Source organism: Balearica regulorum, chromosome 1 (genome assembly GCF_011004875.1).
Source record: "Balearica regulorum gibbericeps isolate bBalReg1 chromosome 1, bBalReg1.pri, whole genome shotgun sequence".
In the NCBI taxonomy this organism is placed as follows: Eukaryota; Metazoa; Chordata; class Aves; order Gruiformes; family Gruidae; genus Balearica; species Balearica regulorum.
This window is the reverse complement of record NC_046184.1, coordinates 219,096,656-219,114,328: the sequence shown is the minus strand read 5'-3', so window position 1 is coordinate 219,114,328 and position 17,673 is coordinate 219,096,656. Positions and strand designations below refer to the sequence as shown.

General features: G+C 64.9%; 3 protein-coding genes across 4 annotated transcripts; 2 read left to right on the top strand and 1 right to left on the bottom strand.

The window, feature by feature from the left end:
- The first annotated feature begins 1,304 nt into the window (after positions 1-1,304).
- On the top strand, positions 1,305-7,822 carry TPP1 (tripeptidyl peptidase 1). Its single transcript, XM_075742744.1, has 13 exons — positions 1,305-1,534; positions 1,698-1,787; positions 1,857-1,996; positions 2,080-2,230; positions 2,833-2,954; positions 3,755-3,954; positions 4,208-4,406; positions 5,654-5,842; positions 6,080-6,152; positions 6,467-6,587; positions 6,787-6,945; positions 7,016-7,153; positions 7,648-7,822. Exons 1-13 carry the CDS (start codon positions 1,353-1,355, stop codon positions 7,786-7,788), a joined length of 1,905 nt encoding a protein of 634 aa, XP_075598859.1. The 5' UTR covers positions 1,305-1,352; the 3' UTR covers positions 7,789-7,822.
- A 106-nt stretch (positions 7,823-7,928) lies between these two features.
- On the top strand, positions 7,929-9,855 carry TAF10 (TATA-box binding protein associated factor 10). Its single transcript, XM_075742784.1, is given in 6 exon segments — positions 7,929-7,967; positions 7,969-8,143; positions 8,476-8,633; positions 8,721-8,785; positions 8,914-9,028; positions 9,683-9,855. Coding segments are annotated over 6 exon segments (627 nt in total). The 5' UTR covers positions 7,929-7,943; the 3' UTR covers positions 9,773-9,855.
- A 513-nt stretch (positions 9,856-10,368) lies between these two features.
- ILK (integrin linked kinase) lies at positions 10,369-17,651 on the bottom strand. 2 transcript variants are annotated; one of them, XM_075742754.1, is made up of 13 exons: positions 17,420-17,651; positions 15,488-15,587; positions 14,024-14,189; positions 13,580-13,675; positions 13,332-13,428; positions 13,135-13,218; positions 12,807-12,892; positions 12,385-12,494; positions 12,025-12,152; positions 11,646-11,767; positions 11,457-11,556; positions 11,237-11,367; positions 10,369-11,049 (listed from the first exon to the last, which is right to left on the bottom strand). In XM_075742754.1, the coding sequence occupies exons 2-13, from the start codon at positions 15,574-15,576 to the stop codon at positions 10,900-10,902; spliced, it is 1,359 nt and encodes a 452-aa protein (XP_075598869.1). In that variant the 5' UTR covers positions 15,577-15,587; positions 17,420-17,651; the 3' UTR covers positions 10,369-10,899. The 2 variants fall into 2 exon arrangements, with proteins under 2 accessions (XP_075598869.1, XP_075598870.1); XM_075742755.1 differs by lacking the exon at positions 17,420-17,651 and adding an exon at positions 15,779-15,874.
- Positions 17,652-17,673: the final 22 nt, after the last annotated feature.

The window sequence follows — 17,673 nt, the reverse complement described above, 5'->3', positions numbered from 1 at the left end:
CAGATGGGGTCACAGCACCCTCTGCCGCGCCAGCCACCTCCGAAACACCCCCTCCAGTACTGCCCTTGGGCTTGCAGGCAAGGGGACAAGCTCCACGGTGTCTGAGGCACCATTTCCAGAGCTCCCTTCAGCAATGGCAAAAATTGCTTGAACCTTCCACAACCCCAAGATCTGCAAATATCATAATACCACTTTTGTGATCTCAATTAGGAGAGCTCCTAGTGTGGGAACAAATATCTGAGAGAACAAGCACAGGAAGTGAGAGCTGCAGCTCAGCAGCTGTGAGAGCCAAGTGGCTGCCTGTGACAGTGCCAGCTGGACAGCAAGCTGCACTAGTCGCTGGGTGGCGCGGTGTGGACGCAACTGCTACCACATGGCTCATCACCACCTCGCAGCCCACTCCCACAACAAGTGAGAACATGTGCTCATAGTCCCGAGCCTCCCCCGCACCCCTGTCCCCCCCATGCTCCTGACTGACCAAGACACCCAGTGCCCACAGCTTCCCCACGTCCCTGCACACGGCCCCAGGTGGCTGCAGCGTGAACGCCACAGGGCCAGGCAATGGCAGCCCTGGACACACAGGGCATGCAGACATGCTCTGCCACTGACACCACGCCTCCTGGCTCTTGCTGCGCTCACTGGTGATGGCCAGTCTCTGTACACAGAGGACAGCCTGGGCACTCGCACCCTGGGCTGCAGCCTGCTCATATGGCTTGCTGCCCCAAGCCCTGGGGTAGGCACAGAGAATCAGGCCCCCAAGGGGAGCTCAGACCTTCCAGTCACCCCTCAGAGCAAGGTTCCAGCAAGGTGCCAGCCTCATGGAACAGGGACCTCCAGCCCTACCCTCTCTGTGCAGGCCCTGCTGCTCCCGAGCACCCCTCCCTTGCCAGGGCCTGCTTCCCCCGACAAACATCCCGTCCCTAGTGGGGGTGCTGGGCAGGAACCCCTGCCCCTCCCCAGCTGTCCCCCAGCCTGGGCTTCTCAGCCCAGTCCCATATGGGACCCCTGCCCCCCCAGCCTGGGACCACCGGCCCTACTCCGTACTCCTGCCCCCCCCGGCCCCCTACATGGACCCTCGGCCCAGGGCAGCAGCTGCTGCTGCACCTCCTGTCCGGGCCATCCCCCCGGGCTGCCGCGGTAACGGCTCCGCAACACCGTGGGAGGTGGCCGGAGAGGGACGGGGAAGATCGGGGCGGGGAAGCACGGACCGGAGCGGACCGCGCCGGGAGGCGGCCGGCGCCGTGCCCGGGCAGACTCTCCGGGCTTCCGGCAAGCGGGCCCTCCCGGCCGGGCCCGTGGCCGGAGCGCGCCCGGGCCCGGCGGCGCGGCCCGCTGGCGGAGTGGCCGGCAGGATGCGCTGGCACCGGCCCCGGTACTCCCGGGCACGGCCCGCGGCCCCGAGGCAGCCGGGCGTCCGGGCCGCCGCGACTGGCCACCACGTGACCGTGGCTTCGGCATCCTCACGTGACCGGGAATCATGCGCCCCCACACGTGACCGGGGCGCTGCGGCGGGAGGCGGCGGGATGGCGCGGGGGTAACGGGGCTCGGGGCGCGCGGGCAGGCGGGGCTCCCCGGCGCGGGGTGACGGGGGCTCGGGGGGGGCAGGCGGGCACCTGGCGGTCCCTGGGTTTCCCCTGGCGTGGCCGGTGGCCCCGGGGCCCTGCCGGTGCCCGCTCTCCCCTGACCGCCTGTTGCAGGTGTCGGGGGGTCCCCGCCGTGCTGGCGCTGTGTGCAGCCGCCTGGAGCTGTGCCGCGGGCCTGGCCCTCGAGCGGGATCAGCCGTTCCGGTAGGTGCCCGGGTCGGTGGGACAGGATGGGACGCCGGCACCCGCCTGGCGCTCACAGCCTGCCTGCAGCGTGCCCCCCGGCTGGACCCATACCGGCCGCGTGAACCCCGGCCACGAAGTGCAGCTGACCTTCGCCCTCCGGCAGCGAGGCACGGGGCGCCTCGCCCGGCTCGTCGATGCTGTCTCAGACCCCCACTCGCCACGATACGGTAATGACTGTGCGCCTGAGCCCTGCCAGGCCCCATCAGGCCCTGCAAGCAGGGTGCTCTGTGACCCTCTCTCTGCCTCACAGGCCAGTACCTGTCCCTGGAGCAGGTGCGGGACCTTGTCCAGCCGTCCCCAGCCACACTCGTGTCAGTGCTGAAGTGGCTGCAAGGCCATGGCGTTGAGAACTGCAGGAGCGTTACCACCCTCGATTTCCTGGAATGCCGCATGCCAGCGAGGTGAGCCCTGGGTGGGGCCGGGCCCCGCTGTGGTGGCCGTGCCATTCCCACAAAGACAGGAGAAGCCAGACCCTGCCCCTGCTTGCTGCGGCTTCCCCTTCCCAGGGCTCTGCAGTGCAGGCCAGGTGGTGGAGGGCTGAGTGCATTTCTGCCTGGGCTGTGATGGCTCTGCAGACAAGAGCTGGCTGCCTGTGTGCCTGGTCCTGGTGCTGGGGGGAGGCACAGCCGTTGGATCTGGAGTACTGGAAACAAGGCATGTATATCCGTTAGGTGCTTGGGGCAGCCCCGCACCTCCTCTTGACTTCTGTGGGGCCACAGAGTCCCCACTGGAGGACTGGGGATAGACTTGCAGGGGACTCTGCAGCATCAGAGTTCTGGTCCGGTTTGGTGATGGGAATTGGTCAGGTATAGAAGGTGCTCTTTGCTTTACGAGGTCAGCTGTGCTGGTGGGAAGTGGAGCTCATCCCTGACTCGTCACAGCAGCAAGCAGGGTGGAAAGGGTGCAGGAGGCAGGGCAGAGAATGGGCTTGCTGTTAGACAGGCACACTGACAACTGTTTTGGCAGTGCAAATCCTCGCACGGTGGCTGTCCCTGTGTTGCAGCACGGCCGAGCGCCTCCTGCCAGGGGCTGAGTTCCACCGCTTCGTGAAGGGCCAGCGCAGCATTGTGCGCTCCCCGCTCCCCTACGCTGTCCCCGAGGAGCTGGCTGAGCACGTTGACTTTGGTACGTCCTACATGGGGGGAGCTGAGGCTGCCCAGAGCTTTCACTGCCTGGGGTGCGGGTGGGAGGTTAAGCATTGAGCAGCCAGGACTGGCCATCTCGGTGTCCCAGAGGACAGTGTGGCAGGCCCTCCAGCCATCGTCCTGGGTGACCCTAGGCCCCCCCTGAGGAGCTTTGTGCTTAGGTTGTAGATGCCCCATCCCTGGAAATGTTCAAGGTCAGGCTGGACGGGGCTCTGAGCAACCTGATCTGGTTGAAGATGTCCCTGCCCGTGGCGGGGGGGTGGGGTTGGACTAGATGACTTTTAAAGGTCTTTTCCAGCTCAAACCATTCTGTGATGTGGACAGGCAGCATCCAAAGTGTTTCTTACTGGTGCTCTGGGGCCTGGATGCTCAGTGCGGAGGGTTCAGGTGCAGCCTCTGTGGACGTGCAGCTGCTTCTGAGGTGGAAAAGCTGCCTCCTGTGAGTCCCTTTTGTGTGGGCTCCCATGGCCCTTCCACGAGGAGAGCAGAGGGGTGCCAAGCTGCAGTAGTGGCCTGGCAGTGGGGAGCCTGAGCTGTGCAACCTGGAAATACCTGTGAGGACTGGTGAGGAAGCCCGAGGGAGTACTTCCCCACCTCCTGTGCAGCACTCGGGGCAGGTGCTGCAGGGGATGAGCTCCCCTGAGCCCTGCTGCAGGCCAGCCCTCTCGGACACGAAGCCTGAGCGAGGATGGTGAAGGGGGAGCCGAGGGGCTGTCACACTGTGCTCCAGGAGCTCTGGGCCCTAACAGCTGCTTCTTTTCCTCCTTGCTTGTGCACCAGTGGGTGGTCTGCACCGGTTCCCCGCAGAGAGAAAGGTGGTCAGCAGAGCCTGGGCCAAGAGGGAAGCAGAGTCAAGGCAGCACTATGGAGGGAGAGCAGCTTTCCACCTGGGTGTGACACCTTCCATCGTTCGTAAGAGATACAACATGACGGGAGGAGACATAGGGCTACTGCCAAACAACAGCCAGGCCTGTGCCCAGGTAACTGGTAGAGCCGGTCCAGGTCAGAGGCCCATAGGCTGCGTGAATCCCACACACTGGTGCTTCTCCAGCACTTTGCTGCTCTGGTGGTCCCAGGACAGCTGTGGGGATTCCTCGGCGGCTGGTGAGACCGCCTGGTGGGCTAGCATTTCACAGGTCCGTGCTGGGCCAACTTTCTAAGTCAGGAGAAAAAACTTACCTTGTTTTTTCAAGAGAAAACGAGAAAAAACTTGTCCACTCCTTGTCCCCCCAGTTCTTGGAACAGTATTTCCACCAGGCTGACCTCGCTGAGTTTATGCAGCTCTTTGGCAGCAGCTTTGGCCACCGCTCTCAGGTTGACCAAGTGGTTGGGCACCAGGGCAAGGGCAAGGCTGGGCTGGAGGCCAGTCTGGACGTGGAATACATCATGAGCACGGGTGCCAACATCTCCACGTGGGTCTTCAGCAATGCAGGTAACTGATCCCCCTCCAGACTTGCCCTGTGACTGCTTCCATGCATCCCGCTTGCTGCAGCAACACACACCTGCCAGCTGTTTAGGGAAACGCTTGCTCTCTGCATAAAAATGGCTGTAGCGAGTCTGGTATCTGTCAAAGGGCAACGCCCAGAAGGGCACACGCAAACAGCACGCTGGCTGTGGTACATCCCCAGAAAGCTTTCCCCAGCTACTATGGGCACATACCTTGTGGGCTTCCAAAGTTGGAGCTGAAGCTGGTTTCTAATAGCTCGTGGGGAAATCATCTTCCATTGATTTGTGTAGTTGCTTTTGAACCCGTGTGAACTTTCAGCATGCAGAGTGCCCTGTAACAGGGACTCCCAGGCTTTGACTGCTCCATGTAAAGCAGTCACCCCACTCTGCTGCTTTCCTGTGGAGAGTGTCTTCTTATTTTTTTCCTCCTTCTTTGGGGTTGAAGCTGATCTTTCACCCATGAATCTACCGGTAGGGTGGATAAAGGAGAGTAAGGTAATTTGAGAAAACAAGGTTGCAAAACAGCCTGCACAAACATGGCTGTGGTGCTGTAGGACAAGGTGTCATCTGTCCCAGATCAGAAACTGGCTGGACAGGAGATGGAGTGCCCTTAAGGACTACCAGTTCCCTCTTCCTGATGGTGAAGGCAGGCACAGCTCTGCATTAACTTCCACCTCCTCTGTGCAGTTAGTGGTACGGAAAGGGTGCAGAGACAGGCAGTTACGTGAGCAACTGAGTGAGAAGGGGTGGCTGGGGCTCTGATCTCCTCACCTCGTGGAGAGGGATGAGGGGCAGGACATCAAACTGCTTTGGGACCCCCTGTTACGGGTAGAGGGGCCAAGGCTTGGCCGAGTCTCCGAAGGGCTGCATGGCTGCCTGGATGCCAAGGGTGGCTACAGCCCTGCAACAGATGCTTGGAGAAGAAATGGATGAGTGCAGACCCCCCGCTCTGGGGTTAGGGGCAAACCTTTTACCAGAGCCGCTGGCAGAGCTGCAGCCTGGTGCCGTCCACTATGACAGTCCCCGAGGTCAGCTGTGCTGCCAGGAGGAGCTCATGGGAGAGCTGTGCTGTAGATCTGCTCTCTGTAGGCAGGGCAGGAGCCGGAGGACCTCCAAGCTTCTGGTGCTGGTGGTGCTGTTGAGGCATAGTCCCCCCTCCATGCTATCCCCCGCTTTCCTTCAAGCCTGGTCTCCTAGGAAGAGCTGAACCTGCCCCCCCCCCCGTCTCTGCAGGGAGGCACGAGAGCCAGGAGCCCTTCCTGGCCTGGCTGCTGCTGCTCAGCAACATGTCATCGCTGCCTTGGGTGCACTCCGTGAGCTACGGGGATGATGAGGACAGCCTGTCACTAGCCTACATGGAGCGTGTAAACATGGAGTTCATGAAGGCAGCTGCCCGGGGCTTGACCATCCTGTTTGCCTCAGGTGCATGCTGTTGCTGGTACAGTGTGGGTGTGTCTGAGGTTCCCCCAGCATGGTGGGGAACCTCCGCGCTGAACAGCAAACAGGGATGCTCTGTCTCTGGGCGGCCCAGATTCCCTGCCTGGGAATCCCATCCTGGAAGGTGGAGAGAGCCCTTCCCTCAGGTTGCTCCTGGGAGCCTTTGGTGGACGAGGGGCAGCTCGGATGCTGCCGGATTACCCCGTCCATCTCTGTCGGCAGGTGACGATGGTGCTGGGTGCAGAAGGGTGCCCGGTGGGAACCACACTTTCCGGCCCAGCTTTCCAGCCTCAAGGTAGATGTGGGGAGGGGAACCTGGGTTCCTGTGGAGATGCGAGGCTCTGCGCAGAGCTGGCTGCTGCAGCTTGCCTGCAGCCGAGGCCAGCTGAAAGCTGCTGCTGGCACTTTGAGCCCCAGCCCCTGGGCGGCTGTTGCCTCGAGCTGGTTTCGAGCCCATTTGGGGGACTCCTGGGGGTCAGCCCCACCAGCGTGCCTAGGGATGCTGCAGACCTCAGAGCTGGGGGGCACCTGTGCAGCTCCTCAGGAAGGGGCTGGCGCGTGGGGTGCCGCTGAGGCCCCAGGCAATCGCGTGCCCACCTGTCCCCCCAGTCCGTACGTCACCACTGTGGGCGGAACGTCCTTCAAGAACCCTTTCCTGGTGACCGCAGAGGTGACAGACTACATTAGCGGAGGGGGCTTCAGCAATGTCTTCCCCATGCCCGATTACCAGGTGAGGAGGCGCCCGGTCTCTGGGACCCAGAGGCCGCAGCCGGGGCCGGGGGGGGGGCTGCGTGGCTCTCGGTGGGGGTGACGGCCGGCACAAGCAGCCCCGAGGCTGGGCTGCAGGCCAGGGAAAGGAGGGGCAGAGGTGAGCAGGGGCAGGGTCCGGCTGCCAGGCCTCCTGCTCCTTACCTCGTGCTCCCCCCCAGGCCCCCGCAGTCCGGCGTTTCTTGCGCTCAGCCTCGAAGCTGCCTCCCAGTTCCTACTACAACAGCAGTGGCCGTGCCTACCCTGACCTGTCCGCCCTCTCTGACAACTACTGGGTGGTGACGAACCGCATCCCGCTGCCCTGGGTGTCGGGGACATCGGTAAGGGCAGCCCTGTGCCGGCCCGCGGTGGCTGAGCTGCGGGGCGCTGAGGCGCTGGTGTCTCCCGCAGGCGTCCACCCCCGTGGTGGGGGGCATGGTGGCACTCATCAACGACCGGCGCCTGCAGCAGGGGCTCGCACCCCTGGGCTTCCTCAACCCCGCGCTCTACCAGCTGCAGGAGCAGGGGCACGATGCCGCGCTCTACGACGTGAGCTGGGCCGGGGGCCGGGGCTGCCGTGGGGCCGGGGCGCCCGTGCTGGGGTGGCGCCGACGGGTGCTGGCGGGGCGTCCTGCTCCCGCGGCCGTGCTCGGGGCGGGGCCGGGCCAACAGCGTCCTGCCGGGGGGCGGGCGGGGGGCCATGCTGCCTTCCCGCGGGAGGTGCGTGCGGCGGGGTCCCCGCGGCCTTCCCGCAGGGTGCGTGGGGCGGGGGCCCCTTGCTTTGCTGCGGGGGGGGGTGGGGGGTCCGTGCGCCGCGCGGGGGCGCGTGCCCGCACCCGGACCCGTTCCCGCCCGGGGAGGGGGCGGCCTTCGCCCCGGGGGCGTCCCGGGCGTCCCCACGCCCTCCGACGGGGCGCGTTCCCGGGGGTGTGTGCGCGTGGGGAAGTTCCCGTGCCCCCGCCGGGCGTTGGGGGGGTCCCTGTGCCCTGCAGGGGCTGCGGGCGGGGGGCGCCTCTTCCCCGCGCTGAGGCCTGTCCCCGCAGGTCACGCAGGGCTGCCACCTCTCCTGCCTGGACAGCACCGTGCAGGGACGGGGCTTCTGCGCCGGCCCCGCCTGGGACCCGGTCACCGGCTGGGGCACCCCCAACTTCCCGCGCCTCCTGCGGGCGCTGCTCGCGCCGTGACGCGCTCGCGCCAATAAAGCCGCGCGGCCCCACCCCTCACGTCTCCGTCTGTGCCGCGCGGCGCCGCCGGGGGGCGCGCGGGGCCAATGGGGCGGGGCGCCGTGCCGTGCGCAGGCGCGGGGGAGGCGGGGCGCGGTGTCGCGCGGCGGCGGGCGATGAGCGGCAGCGCCGAGGCCGACCCCCGCGCCCGCGGCCCCGGCCGCCCCGGCGCCGCCCGCCCCCGCGCCCGCGCCCGCCGCCGACAACAAGCCCAGCCCGGCCGCGGGCGGCAGCGGCGTTCCCGGGGCGCCCCCGGGCGCGGTGGGCGGCGCGGCGCGGGGAGCCGAGGGCGGCGCGGCTGGCGGGAGGGGGCCCGGTGAGCGGGGGCGGGGCGGGCCGGGGTACGGGGCGGCCGGAGCCGGGGGGGCGGCGGAGCGAGGCCGCGGGCGCCTGAGGTCCCCGGCGGGGGGGACGGACCCGGGAGCGCGGGGGCGGCGGGGGAGAGGGCCGCGGGCGGGGGGCCCCGGAGGAGCGGACCCAGGCACGGAGGGGTTCCCGCGGGGCGCGCGGCCCGTGAGCACGCCCCGAGCTCGGGCGCCGAGCCTGTCCGTCCGCATCGTCGGTGGGTGCGGGGGCCCGAGGTCCCGGCCGGTGGGGGCCGGGGCTGCACCTGGGGCCAGCTGCCCACTGAGCGCCCTGTGCCCGCAGTGCCCGTCTCTGCAGCGGTGGCTGCAGCTCCCCCTGAAGGGGCTATGTCCAATGGGGTCTACATGCCACCCAGCGCGGCCAACGGGGACGTGAAGCCGGTGGTCTCCACGACGCCGCTGGTGGACTTCCTCATGCAGCTGGAGGATTACACGCCTACGGTACTCGGGACGCGCTGGGGGCAGGCTGCACGCTGGTGACGGGCTGCAGCAGGGAAGCAGAGTTCCTCCACCTCTTCTCTTGTGCAGATCCCAGATGCTGTCACGGGATATTACCTCAACAGAGCAGGATTCGAGGCCTCCGATCCACGCATGTAAGTGGCAGTCGGTAAAGACCCTATAGGGGGTCTGATAGCTGCGGGCCCCGGCAGAAATTCCTTGATCCTGGTGGTGCTCCGTGCTGCCTGTCTGAAATTATCCCTTCTCTTTCTCTGCTGGGTAGCATTCGTTTGATCTCTTTGGCCGCACAGAAGTTTATTTCTGACATTGCCAATGATGCGCTGCAGCACTGCAAGATGAAGGGAACAGCTTCAGGCAGCTCCCGCAATAAGAGCAAGGTGAGAGAAGGACGGAATGGCTACTTGGATGAAGGGAAACGTCCCCTCCTGGGGCTGCAGCAAGCTAAACTTGCTGCCACTGAACGTGGGGATGCAGGTTGTAGAAAGGCTTAGACCTGTTGTGCTCCTTACTCGTAAGCTCAGGCTCTGCCGGTGGGGAAAACGAGGTGGGCAGTGAAATTTGTGGAATATGCTTTGATGGCTTCACAGGAATGTGTGAGTAGCTGCACCTCATCAGACTGAGGGCCATCTAGCCTTGTGTCCTCCCTCTGACAGCAACCAAAACTCTGATGCTTGGGGAAGAACATAAATGGGGAGCAAGCGTGTGGCAGTAGTTTCTGGGAATTTTCCCAGTCATCATCTGTTTGTGGTTCGGGGGCCTCATGAGGGTGATGTCATTTGCCTTCACAGTGTTGAGTAATGCTCAGTGCGTTTCTGTCCGTTGAGCAGCTGGGGGCACAGAGCAAACGAAACATGCAGTACTTAAGAGCTGGTTAATGCCCCAAACACTGGTCTGCAGCTGCTGCCGGGAATTGTGCACGTACAGGTCACCACAGCTTGTAGGGGAGAAACCCTAAACCCACAAGGTTTTGAGGAATGCCTGGCAGCTTAGATTGTCTTTGCTGTGACTGATGCTACTCCTTGTCCCTTCAGGATAAGAAGTACACGCTGACCATGGAAGACCTGACACCAGCACTTGCAGAATATGGCATCAATGTGAAAAAGCCGCATTACTTCACATAAAGACTGAGGGGTTGTCACTGGGGACTTTTTTAGGGTCGCTTCTGTGCCATTAAACAGCTGGGTAGTTCTTTTGTGGAAAGGCATCTCATCTCCTGCCTGTGCGTGAATGCCCTGCCTACCAGTAACGCGGCATGTGAGCTGGCCTGTGGGGGCCTCTCTTCTTGCTGCACCGACAGAGGTTGGTCCTGTGCCTTTGAAAGGCCAGCGCAGAGGGGTGGGCCATAGGGCTTGCAACTGATGGATTCTGGTTGCACCTTCTGCCAGTCCCAGGAGGGCTGAGCCCTGCCCCAGGAAGCTGAAGGAAAGCAGGTGTAGTGGGAACACAAATGCCTGACCCTCCTCCTCTCTTCCCTCCCACGCATGCCCATTGTCCCTCAGGAAGAGCACCCAAGGGCCTGTGCAGATGGCCTGGCCCTGCTTTCAGGAGGGTGCTGTGAGCCTACCTGCTTTCCTCGCTCCAGTCGCTGGAGGAGGGTTAGTACAGGCGCAGATCCAGAGCCCAGGGCTCGGAGGGCTGTTGGGCAGTCCCCGAGTCAGTCGTTCCCCCTTTCCTCTGGACAACACCCTGTGCATGTACGCATCCCTCCACCAGCGGCCAGTTTTCATAACAAATGTTTATTTTAGATGCTGGCGGCTTTTCCACATGGCCTGGATGGAAACGGTAAAGAGTGAAGCGCGAAGCTGGGGTGGTGCTGGGCGCAACAGGCAAGCTTCACCCCACTGTCCTTAGTGGGGAAGAGCACCAGGACTGGGCGTTGCCTAATGTGAGACTTAAGTGGGTGAGCTGGCCTCGGGATGAGGAGGACAGGGTGGCTCCGCAGCCCTGTCCCAGCCTCACAGGTAGCAGGAGCCCAGCCATGTTCAGTGTCGCGGGCCAGGCCTCCTGCTCAGTCTCTGCCTGTAGCTGCCAGGGAGGATGGAGGTGCTGCCATAGATTTGGTGCTAGAGTGTCTGAAGCCTGCAGAGCAGCTTCAGAGAAGGCAGCATGGTCTGTACCGTGTGTCCGTGGCTGGCTCAGGGTGAGGGGGCTTTCCCTGCTCCCCCCTTGGCTCTGGGGTTAAAGAAGGCACTTGGGGGTGGTGGGGAGGGAAGCATGGCAGCATCAGGTGGCTGGGAGGCACCTCCCTCTACTTCTCCTGCATCTTCTCCAGGATGGGCACAATCATGTCAAACTTGGGGCGCTTGGCTGGGTCCTCATTCATGCAGATCTTCATCAGCTTGCAGATGTGTGGGGATATGCCAGGTGGGATGGTTGGACGCAGCCCCTCCAGTGCCACCTAGGAGCACGGGAAGCAGGGCAGGATCAGAAATCTGGACCCAGCCCTATTTGGCTGGGAGGAGTGTCGGTGGGCTGTCCTGCCGCCCACCTGGCCTCCCCTTCCCTCCCTGCTGGCTGCTTTGGCCCCATCACGCCCCGGCCGGTCCGGTCCGGACCCACGTGTTTGCCCCCAGCCCTCTCCTCACCTTCATGCCTATCTCCATGTTGGACAAGTCTGCGAACGGCACCTCACGGGTCACCAGCTCCCACAGCAGCACTGCAAAGCTCCACATGTCAGCCGAGCGCCTGTTAATTTCCTCTGGCTTCTTCTGCAGGGCTGTAGGGAACCCAGCACGGGGGGCAGAATGAGGCTGGGGGCGAGGAAGGGGCCAAGCAGCAGGAGGGGCCTGGCTACCGGGCACTCACCTTCTGGTGCCACCCAGGCTGGCGCGTACATCCTCCCCGGGCACTGGAAGGAGAACTTCACATCGGCCATGCTGATCCGTGCTGTCATGTCCTCATCAATCTGGGAGGAGAGGGGTGGTCAGAGGGGACCTGCCCTGCCCCAGTCCGCAGGGGGAGGGACAGGCTGGGCCGCGCGACACTGACACTCACCATGATGCTGCGGCTGTTGAGGTGGTGGCGTGGAATAAGAGGCTCCAGCGTGTGCAGGAAGGCCATGCCCCGTGCGATGTCAAAGGCAAATTTCACTGCCTGCATCTGGTCCACCACAAAGTCTGCAGGGAGGGAGGTGGCATGAGGGTGGGGGGGGTGGCCAGGTCACTTGCTCTGTGTGTGTGCGGAGGTGTTGGCAGACGCCCCACGCGGGTGTGGGGAAGACACGTGGACTGGAGACTGCCACGCTCACCCCAGGCCCACCCTGGTCTTGCAGCTGGAGGGGCCCCCTGCCACCCCTGAACACAGGGAGAAACAACTTTTCAAGGATGGCGAGACTGGCCTCTGCCCTGCCTCCGTCACCCCTGTCAGCACTCACTTGTCCCCTCATGTAAGACGTTGTAGAGGGAGCCATAGGGCATCCAGTGGCTGATGACAATGGGGTGGGGCGCTGGGGGGGACTGGCAGGCACCCAGCACCGGTAGCACGTTGGGGTGAGAAAAGATCCTGCAAGAGAAGTGACAGCCCTGAGAACAGTGGGTGCTGCCCACGTCCCCTCCTTGCCTCCCTCCCGGCGTGCTGTCCTCCTGGGGCTGCCCTGCGTCCCCTGGGCACCGCTCTGGAGTGCTACCACCCAACCCTGCAGAGCTGCTTGGCTCCTGCCCACCTCATACTCCTCTCGAGATAACGCCTGCCCTCAAGAGCCACAGCTGCTGTGGGGAAGGATGTTGGCACTCACCGCAGCTTTGGGTATTCCTCGTTGAAATCTCGGCTCTTCCGAGTTGTCCAGTCCCGAATTTTCAGCATTTTGATGACAATGTCATTGCCTTGCCAGCGCCCTTTCCACAACTGCAGGGAGACAGGTGGAGACAGTCGCTGTGAGAGAGACACACGGTCCCCGAGCACCTCCCAGCACCTTGCATAGGGTCCGACAGGGTCTGCAGCATCGTGGAGTGACTGACAGTGCATGAGAGCAAACCCTGGCCTTTCAGTCCTTTCAGGTGCCTTCTCTCTGCATGGGCTGGCCCCGTGCCTGGACACGTAAACCCACCAAGCAGTTGTGCCCCAGTTCTGCACTCCGCAGCCAGCCAGGGGCTGGGGAGAGAGCGGTGGTCTGCATGGGTGCAGCTACACTGTGCTGGGGGGAACAGGCCTACGTACCTCTCCTGACTGGTTCTCATTGAGTTTTTGGCTCAAGCTCAGCTGTTTGAAGTCTATTCCAGCAAGTTTGTTGAGAGTCCCATTTCCTGTAAGAAAAGGAGGAGACATGGACGTTCCTCCTGATGTCCACCTGGGACCGCAGAGGGAGGCAGCACCAGCGGGACGCCTTGCCCCCACAAGGAGCCACCTTCAGTGAGGGGATTTCCATGCCAAAACAAGCCATTTGCAGTGCAGACTGCCGCCCCCTCCCTGGAAGCTTGCCCTACCGAGCAGGAGAGCTGTGCTCTCCCCTGCAGCAGCATCCCCACGAGGGAAGGGATGTCCTTACTGGGACGTGTGCGGGTTGTGCCCTTCCAGAAGGTATCCTTGTAGGGGATCTTAGTGAGGCTCTGGCCCAGCTTCTCAGCACGCTCTGGAGAGGGACAAGGAGTCTGGCAGCACAAGCAGAGACCTTGCTGGTGCTGAGCACAGGGGCTGCAGCAGGAGCCAGAGGCAGGTTGTGGGGTCAGGACAAGGACCTCCTACCTTTCAAGACCTCTCGCAGTGGTGTCTTGGCTTTGTCAATGGGTGTCTCACCGTATTTGTTAGCAATGCTGACCAAGGCCCCGTTGCCCACCAGGTCCTGAGGGAGGAGAAAGCCAGCACCTGCAGAGTTTGCTCGCCTCTTCTCAGCCTCTTCACACACACCCGGCATCCCTCCCCCCCTCTCCGTGCCCCCCTCGGCCACCTCCCTCGCCCTGGACTCCTGCCTGTGTCCAAGTGCTTCCACTCACCTCTGCCACCTGGTCATGGCCCCAGAAGCAGGCATAGTGCAGAGGCGTGTTCCCATGCTCGTTCACAGCATTGATGTCTGCTTTGAACTGGATCAGCTGGGGGCAGCAGGACAATCCCCGTAAATCAGGTGCAGGTCCCCTTCCCCACAGCACCTTGCCCTGGTGCTGGCAAGGTGCTGGCAAGGTCTGCTGTCAGGAGGGGGCTGAGGCTGGATGCACGGCTTTCATGGGGAGGGTGGAGGTGCTCAGAGGCACCCAGATGGGGAAGCCATGAGCTCACGGCAAGGAAGCCGGCAGGTGACAGTGGGGAGCGAGTCCTGGGTGGACAGGGCAGAGGGCTGCGCAGGGTCCCGCTCAGTGTGCCGCAGGGCTGTGCAAGGCACAAGGTGGGTGCCTGGAAGGCGGTGGCGACAGGGCAGCGTGCTGGCTGCGGGAGGCAGATACCTTCTGCACGATGTCACGGTGGCCATGGCTGGCAGCCAGGTGCAGCGGGGTGTCGTCACCACGGTTCATGACGTTGATGCGTGCTCCCCGCATGATGAGCATGTCGACCACGTTGGAGCGGCCCTCACGGCAGGCCCAGTGCAAGGGGCTGAAGCCGTGGTCATCCCTGCGGAGATGGCGGGGACAGCTCTGCTGAGCGGCTGCAGCCTGCCCGCCGCCTCCTCCCCTGGCCCGGGCAGGGAGAGAAGGGCAGAGCGCGGGCAGGGCACTGCCGACAGCACCACAACCAGGCAGGTACTGCCCTGCACGCCCACACATGGGCCGTGGAGGTGAAGGGGACAGGCTGAGCGGCTCTCCTGCTCTCTCCCATCCCCACGAGGGCCCCGGAGGCCCTGGCCAGATCCCATCTTCTCCGGGGCTGAATCACAGAGACGCTGGCAAGAGCCATATCCCCTCCCCCATCTCCCCTCAGCTCCAGCTGCCCGGCCAAGTAAGGGAGGAGGAGACCAGCCAGGCCTTAAAAGGAGATTAGGGCCTGGCAGGAGGGGGCCGCTGCAGCCCCGGCTCCCCTCCGGCAGACCCCACCTGCCCCCACCCCTCCCGCACCGCCCCTGCGGGCGGGCAGGCAGGCAGGACAGCCACCCCACAGGCGGGGGGACCCTGGCACGGGCACGCAAAACCAAAATGCCCCAGCAAAGTGCCAGCCGGCCCCCAGTCCCTCAGGCACAACTCGTGGGACTGGGACAGCTCTGTGTGACCGGGACCCCCGGGGGGGGCTGGAAGACATGAGTGAAGACGCGCTCAGCAAAGGCACTGCCGCGGCCTGATCTTTGGCGTGCGGGCAGGGGGCTGTGCCTGCCCACAGGCAACGGAGACATCTGCTCTAAACCTTGCGCCTGGCCTCAACGCCGCCTCTGAAAGGCGAGCGGGCAGTGCTTTGGACCACACGGGCCCGCGGGAGCTCCTGGAGCAGGGGATGTGCTGTGGGGAGGAGAGATCTGGGGCAGGGCACGCAGGGGCAGGGCGCAGGCTGCTCCTGTGCAGCTCCTGGCCCGGGGGGGGTTGCCAGCCCTCCTGTTAGACCCCGGCCGTGCTTCCACACGTCAGCCACAGTGCTCCCAGGAGAGGAGACGGGGTAAGTGGTCACCCAGACACACGAGCCGTCCCGGGGACAAGGAGATTCTCCCCAGTACCGGCAGCCCAACCCCTCACTGAGACGCATCCCATCCCGCGGCCGGGAGCAGCGGCGGCAGAGGAAGCGGCTGGAGGATGTGCAGCCCTCATGCCTCAGCGATGCGGTAACTTCCTCCCGGCGGGGAGGAGCTGAATCCCACCCCCTCCCCAGGACATGGAGCAGAGCGGAAATGAGCCCCGGCCCTGGTCCAGCACCCTCAGCCCGTGGCGCAGCTAAGCCGGGGTCAGCACCCCGGTGGGTCCAGCCTGGGCTGGGTCCCTCCTGCTCACCCCTGGTTGAGGTCGTTCTCGGTGTTGTCCAGCCAGAGGCGCACAGCCACCGCGTTGCCCTCTCGGCACTGCGTGAAGATATCGTCCATCGTGGCTCTTGCTGTGGGGACGGCTGTGTAAGGACACAGGGCCCCGTGGAGCAGGTCTCCCTGCCCCCCTTTCCCACATGCAGCCCTAGGACCTGGACATCGCCTGCCCCCAGCCCCTCTGCTCCCGGCAGCCCCTCAGCTGGGGCATCTCCCTGGGGGAGCGAGGACAGGAGCCTGCAGCCTGAGGAAGTTCACAACTCACTCCAGGGTCACGGGTGCCTGCAGCAGCTCGCAGGAAGCAGATTCGGCATCCTGGGGCTTATCTGCAGGCCCAGCCAGACGCGGGTGCCCACATCTCCTGGGAGGGGAGCGGGTTGGGGAGCAGAGCTGGAGGAGGCCCAGCACCACCCTGCACGGGATCCCGTAGCTCCACAGACCCTCCTGATCCCCAACTCCAACCCAGGCTTAGCTGAGCTTGGCACAGCATCATGCTCAAGAAACTGGGACCCCAAAGGTCCACAAGCTCCCCCTCTCTAGACTCTAATCAACAGACACCCCAGCACAGAGCCTGGCAAAGAGCACGCATCCTGGTTCTGTTTTTAACCCCTTGACAGCAGCCTCACTGAGACCCAGGGCTGCGCCATCCCGAGCTCCCCAGCGACACGGGGCCGTGCCTGGCTGGTACTTTCCTGCCTGAGAGTCTGCAGCATCAAGCAGTGATGTGGGGCTGCCCTCGGTAAGTCCCAAAGTGCAGGTGCAGGGACAGACCAAGCACAATGCCCCTGACATACACCTCTGGGCCGCCATGGGGCCTGGCACTCGCCCAGCTGCAGCGAGACCCCGACCCGCTCTGCGCAGGCAGGATGGGACCCGACACGGGGCTCCTTGTGCCTGCATGGGCAGCTGGCCCCCAGGACAGTCGCTCTGCCTGCATCGCGTGCTCCAGGCAGCTACGTGGGGCGAGGGACACAGGAAACCAGCCTCACAGCCCAGACCCCTGAAAGGGTCTCAAGGCACCAGAATGGGCTCCAGCACTTCCAGGGCAGTGCCGCCCTGCTCCCAGCTCACCGGCTGTGGATAACGGAGCAGCCCTGCCCGCGAGCTACAAGGAGCCAGCGCCGTGCCTCGACCCGATGTCCTGCAGGTCCCGCCAGCCCCAGGGCTGATGGCGCTACCCCCAAACTGGATTTTTCACCCACCCATCTGGGTCAGGGCCAGGGAAGCGGCACCCCAGCGACACCCATCCCCGTCTCAGAGCTGTGGGACTTGCATCCCGCCGTCACCGCCGCCTCTCCGCCACCGGCCACATCCCTTGTTCAGCCCAGGGCTGCCGCGCTCCTGCTTGTCACTGCTGCCAGGCCTCCCCCAGCCCCTGCCCGGCCTGGAACGAGGGGCCCCCTACTCCCCCATTGCTAAGAGGCCACGTCGGCCCTGCCGAGCCCCCGTGGCCCCTGTCCCCACCCGCCAGGCCGTGGCCCCATGGTGTGGAGACCCAGGCCGCCCCGTGCCACCCCCCGGTTCCTCATCAGCCCTGACCCAAGACCAGCTGCAAGGGCCCCACTCTTCCCTGCAGCCCCCCCAGCCCCTCCCAGCGCAGCCCCAACCCTGCCGACCCCAAACCGGACCCCGCCCCCAGCCTGACCCCAGTCCCAGCCCACTCGAACCCACCCCGACCCCGACCCCGACCCGTCCCAGCCCCAGCCCCACCCGGCCCCGTTCTGTCCCGACCCCCGCCTGTCCCAGCCCGGCCCGGCCCCGCCTCAGTCCCGGCTGAGCCCGACCCCGGCCCGGCCCTGTCCGAGCCATCCCGCAGCCCCGGCCCCGCTTCTTCCCGGGCCGGGCCCGACACGGCGCGGCCCGGCCTCCAGCCACACGCGGCACGGCGCGGCCCGGCCGCCCTTACCGGCTCCGGCGGCGGCGCAGGGCGGCGGCTCGGCGGACGCGGGGCAGCGCGTGGGCTCCGCCCCGAGCCGGCCGCCGCAGGCGCCCCCTGCCGGCCGGCCGCCGCACCGGCTCCGGGCTCCGGACCACGGGCACGGGGCGTCGCGGCGCGGGGGCACCGGCCAAGCGGCAGCCCGCAGCGTGGGCGGCACCGGGCGCGGCGAGGCAGGGCACGCACCCTGGGCGGGGGGGGGGCGGCAGGCACCGGCCGGGGCG